The following is a 5,416-nucleotide window of genomic DNA, read 5'->3' on the forward strand; positions in this document are numbered from 1 at the left end:
GGCCTGCTCTTTGACATGTATGTGCTAAATCGTTTGATTTCCATCCATGTTTGTTCAGAGGTTAAAAGGTCAGCTTGTTGAGAAGAACCTGTCACTTTCATTTATCTTTCACAAGTTATGAGATACATTAAAAAAAAAATCCTTGAATTGCAGCTTTGAATCTTCATAGCTGGCTCAGGCTGGTGCTGATGTCTCCTGTGGAGCAGGTGGGGTCCAATATCCACGTTTATACAGCAACAGCAAACATTTTAATCCCATGAGGATTACCTTCTCTCTGTGCAGGAAGCAGAAACTATTCATTTTAGGAAAAAAAAAAAACTTGCGGATGCTGAAATTCCTCTCGGCATGGAAGCAAAGGTCACATCATCGGGATTAAAACACACAATGTGTCGTCTGCATGTAGGAGCTGCATGCATTAAGATTACAGATTACTTGTTTTATCTTCGGCTCGCACTGCATTTGTTAGCTGATGATATTTTGTCTTATTCCACACGCCAACAGCACATTTTGATCAACCACAGCCCATTTTATTAAGACCCTTCCAGAGAGACATGATAAATACAACAACATTTAACAATATTTTCAAGGCACAGCCAGTGGATAGCCTTACGTAAAGAGCCTGCATGTTAAACTCCGGGGGGGTTGCCAAAAAGTCACACATATCTGTAGTAAAAAGTCATCTTTCAGAAAAACTACTGTGACTTCCAATCAAGAGTCAGTCAAACGACCTCCAGAGGGTCTCTGTCAGCCTTCGACAGGACCACTGTTACGCTATCGGGCAGGCGCACGGCTAGTCTCTCCCTGAACACAGCCAGGTAACCCCGCTCGCTGTTGCTGTGGTCACTGAGGATCACGCTGGTTCCTTTTGCCACAGCATCCAGCACTTCATGGTGGGACATCTCCCCTGAAAAAGGGGCATAATTATGTCTGCAAGCGTTGTGATACGAAGACGTTTTAGTGATATTTAAACTAATAAAATTAAATGTTTGTTACCTGTGACATAGAGGTCTGCCTTGACTCCATTCAGTACTGAGACCCCTGACCCAGCACATACAGCCACAGTGTACACAGAGGACTCTGGGGAAGGAAAAACAGAACAGGGACATGACTTTTCTTCTTTCTGTGTGGAGTTGCATGCTCTCTCTGTTCCTCTGGGTGCTCCAGCTTGTTGTTCTGCTCATTCAGATTATCAGTGAATTTAAATTTTCTGTGCATGTGAGCGTAAACGACTGTGAAAGACTCCCAAACTGACCAGAGTGACCAGTGTTTATGAACTCATATCCTCCATGACCTTCTACTGCAGGGATGTCCAACTAATTTGACATCATGGGCCACTTGCAGCCCACTTTGATCTTAAGTGGACCGAACGAGCAAAACTGCCCTTTCTGTCAGTGTAATGATATTGAACTACACGTTTAAGCCCACTTAATATAAGAAAAAAAAGAGTGCAGAGCTAATGGGTGGAAATTCTTGAACCTCCATCTACGTTTCTACCCTTACTGCAACCGTGGTAGAAATTAAATGTGAGCGTGTTATAATTGAACTATTCTAATTTAGTGACAGATTTGTGTGTGTCCACTCGTCTCTCACCCAGCGTCTGCCCCCAGCCCAGAGCCAAACGGAGGTGACTCAAACCCAGGTGAGATTTCAGTTTTTGGACGGCTGCTCCGACAGTCACTGGCTGGTCCAAAACGCTGCATCGGCCTTGGCCGTGGCCCAGGAGAGGGGGCTAAAGAAAAGATGAAGTGTTACTAATGCGAACAGAACAAGTTAATCATAACAATAGTCAGGAACTTTTTCTTCAGATTCCTGTAACAGCCCGCACCTTTTCTAACTTTACGATGGTGAGAGACTGGCTGGGAGTGCCGTGTCCTAACAGAGCCTGGACACTCGGGGTCAGCGCTGAGTCACAACAGGTTACGCTTACATGGATACCACTGCTGTCTGGTCTAATATGAAGAGACATGAACTGTTATTTACCAGTACAAAGAAACAAAAGGCTTAATAACATCAAGTGTACGATTTACATCCATTACATAACTGTCATGTCTCGATAACTGAGACATGAATTTTGAAAACATTGGTTTCTGACTGTGCTGAGGTTCTTTCAGACTCTTTGTTCCATGTTTAATCCATGATTTACAACTACAGAAAAGCTTCTTTCCCAACTTAAAAGGCACTTTGAGTGATGTAAGTGTACTGTGATTGGTCCGGGTGTGAGTGTCAAACACATAAACCGAACGACCACTAAACAAAGGTGACATTAACATCAGTAAAGCATTAGCCACGCAAACAACAGCTGTTAAAGCAAGGCTTAAAAAGAAGAGGGAAAAAAAAACAAAGAAAAATCTGAAAATATATGCAAGGAGGAAGAAGAGAAATCCATCATTAAGTTTGGATATATTATTATTTCTAAAACAAGAAAAAAAGATTTTGATTTTGAATATGGTGTCTTATATAGGAGGGGGAAAAAAATCAGACTAAAGTTGGATCAAAATGTTGTTCATTTTTCTTTTTCCCCATATTCAAACTTTAGTATGTGTAAAATTATTCACCCGACTTAGTTTTAAAAGGATATTATGTGCTTTATGCATGAGAAACTGTAGATAAAGTATCAGTCCTCTACAGTTTCTACAGCCTTAGAAATACGCTTTCAGTGATAGAATATCCAATTATTTTAAGGCCTTCGAGCATCCATACTCGTAGTGCCATACTACCTGATGTTTACCATAATAATGACATTTTGGTTTTAGTTGGGAAAAGGGGCTAAACACAGCCTTACTTTCAACTCCTCAGACATAAAATGTATAATATATACATTTGAAGTTTCTGTAAGTGGTCCGAATGCAAACTGAAACAAATCTTTGGTAATAGTTACAGTCCAAAAGCAGCTTTGGATTACCTGTGATGGCTTCAAGTGTCTGCGGGTGATTTCCAGCTTTGATTAAAGCTAAACGCAAATTACAATAATGTGTGTTTGTAAGAAATAAATCAAAAGTAACACATATATGACAAAACTACCAAAATGGTTTTAATTTAAAGCTTGTTGCTAATCGGTGATGTCTGAACACAACCTGCTGCCTGAATGCTGTAGGGTCGTTCCACCGTCACAAGCCTTCAGCTCCTCCATGATCATGTTTAGTTCCTCTGCGCTTCTGACCGTGAATTCCAGTTTGTGACTGTGGGAGGCGGCGCCGAGAACCTGACTCAACACCGACACCTGACCGCTGCCTGATGCGACAAAGAAAAAAAGCAGTGGGGATGAAATGAAGGTCAGTGAATAAGCATCGTGTTCATATCTAATGATTTAAGTGCGAGCATCACATTTTACATTCAGAGAGACTTCTCACCAAGTCCTCCAACCAGCCAGTCGTTCACGCCTCCTTTCACGCAATCCCATGAAGTGTGAGGGGAAAAGACCGCTATGCCGACCTCCACGGCCCGCACAGCCAGCCGCTGCTTCCAGTCTTTCTGAACCAGACGCTTGATTGGCCGAAACAACGGCGGGTGATACGAAATAATGAGATCGCAGCTCACAGCCACTGCTTCCTCCATGACGGCATCTGTGAGGTCGTTGGTCAGCAGAATGGTCTTAACGGGCCGAGGTTTGCTCGGCTCCACCAGCAAGCCGACATTATCCCAAGACTCGGCAAGCGACAGCGGAGCAAGCTGCTCCAAAACCTGCAGGACTTCCTTTAATTCCATCAGACCGGACGAATGAACTGAGGAGAAATTAACAGACGGAGGAAGGCGAGCTGAGCTCTGTCTGCTAGGCAGGATGTGATGACTGTGGGTAGATGAAGGAAGAGAATGAAGGACGGATGAAAAGGCTGAAGAGCAGAGAGCAGCTCGGGACTTAAAACTCTGTCTAGTCCAAAGCCTTCTACTGGTGAGCGAGAAAAATGTCCAAGAGAGATTTCTACATCCAGTCAACATCAGGGGAGATCTGTGTGGACAAAAAGAAATAACTAAATAATCATAAATGTTAGACATTCACAGATTCATATGTGACTGCAGGTTTTTGTACAAGACTGAAACTAACAACTGCTGAGCTATCATCTTCTTCTTCGTTCCACTGTCCACTTTAGGCGTTCACCACAGTGGATCATCTGCCTCCATCTCACCCTATCTCTAAAATCCTCATCTACACGACCTCCTTCACTACATCCATGAATCTTCTCGGTGGTCTTCCTCTTCTCCTACTGCCTGGCAGCTGCATCTTCTATATTTTTCTTTTTCTCGTGTCTTCATGGTGTCATCTTTATCCCTCCATGTCCCTCTTTGTAATCTCTATACCTCCACAGGTAGGCCATGAGGATTCTACTGATTTCCTCTTCAAATGATTAGATGTCCTGTCTATTCTGAGTCTATTCTGAGTCCCAGCCTGTGCTGCTCACACTGACACCTTCAGATCTCACATGCACTGAATGTCTGACATTTTTAAAAGGAAAAATTAACTTAATTAATTGGATTAATTAACTTAATCCAGTGATCGGTTTTGTATGGTTTTATACGCATTTCCACATGGATACACATGCTGTTTTTGCCTCGCTTAAAGACTCCATCCAAAGTTAAACACTAATCAGAACAGTTAGCAACAAATGCAAACAGACGGCTACAACTCTTAAGCGTACATTTTTTTTAGTCCGGAGCAAATCATTTAGTAAAAGCCACATACCTGCACTTTATGATTATTATAAACCTTATTCATAGACTTAAAACCAGCAGCTTTGAGTTGTGACAGCTGCCAAGCGTGCAGCTAACAGCAGAGCTAGTTAGCTGCCTTTAGCTGCCACAGTAAACCGTCCTTTAACGTCAACACACCAGCATGTAAATATATGCACGAGGCAACTTACCGTCGCTTGTTTCTGACGGATGGAAACTAATAACACGATGGTTTTCAGTTTTTAGCTAAATATATTCTGGTGTAGTGGCAGAGGCTGTACTTACTGCAGAACTCGCACGATGTCCCTTTTCGGCTTCCGTCCGCAACAGTTGGTTTTTTGTTTTTTTTTTACTTAATGAATGGCTTTATTTATTTATTTATTTATTTATGGGGTCAAGTTATGTCTTTCGTCTTGACCATGAGGACATATACATATAACTTATAAACTTAGCAGTATAAATTAGTTATAGTAAGCATTATAAAGTAAGTTTTATTTAACATATATGGTTACTTTCTTCTTCTTCTTTTTTATTTATCACCCAAAAACTGGCCATTGCGCCATCGACACAGAAACTACAACTTAAATATAGAAAGGACTGAGCGCATGTGCAACAATACAAAGAGGAAAATAGAGAATAACAATGAATGATATTAACATAATTACAAGTGATATTAATTCAGCCCAAATGAAATAAATAAATAATAAAAAATAGAAACAGAGCTTTGTAAATGTCCTTTTATTTTTTTTAC

At 41.4% G+C, this 5,416-nt stretch overlaps 1 protein-coding gene across 3 annotated transcripts; it reads right to left on the reverse strand.

The window, feature by feature from the left end:
* Positions 1-505: 505 nt before the first annotated feature.
* nif3l1 (NIF3 NGG1 interacting factor 3-like 1 (S. cerevisiae)) lies at positions 506-5,099 on the reverse strand. Of its 3 annotated transcripts, none has more exons than XM_085284465.1 (7): positions 4,951-5,099; positions 3,351-3,946; positions 3,075-3,231; positions 1,826-1,949; positions 1,591-1,729; positions 994-1,077; positions 506-904 (listed from the first exon to the last, which is right to left on the reverse strand). In XM_085284465.1, exons 2-7 carry the CDS (start codon positions 3,934-3,936, stop codon positions 720-722), a joined length of 1,275 nt encoding a protein of 424 aa, XP_085140591.1. In that variant the 5' UTR covers positions 3,937-3,946; positions 4,951-5,099; the 3' UTR covers positions 506-719. The 3 variants fall into 3 exon arrangements, with proteins under 3 accessions (XP_085140591.1, XP_085140590.1, XP_085140592.1); XM_085284464.1 differs by having other exon boundaries at positions 4,857-4,973; XM_085284466.1 differs by lacking the exon at positions 4,951-5,099 and adding an exon at positions 4,679-4,833.
* Between the last annotated feature and the right edge of the window lie 317 nt (positions 5,100-5,416).

The sequence above is a fragment of the Mchenga conophoros genome, linkage group LG8, assembly GCF_057382185.1.
Source record: "Mchenga conophoros isolate Kocher_MC1m ecotype Shallow Benthic linkage group LG8, M_conophoros_male_GT1.1, whole genome shotgun sequence".
NCBI classification, from domain to species: domain Eukaryota; kingdom Metazoa; phylum Chordata; class Actinopteri; order Cichliformes; family Cichlidae; genus Mchenga; species Mchenga conophoros.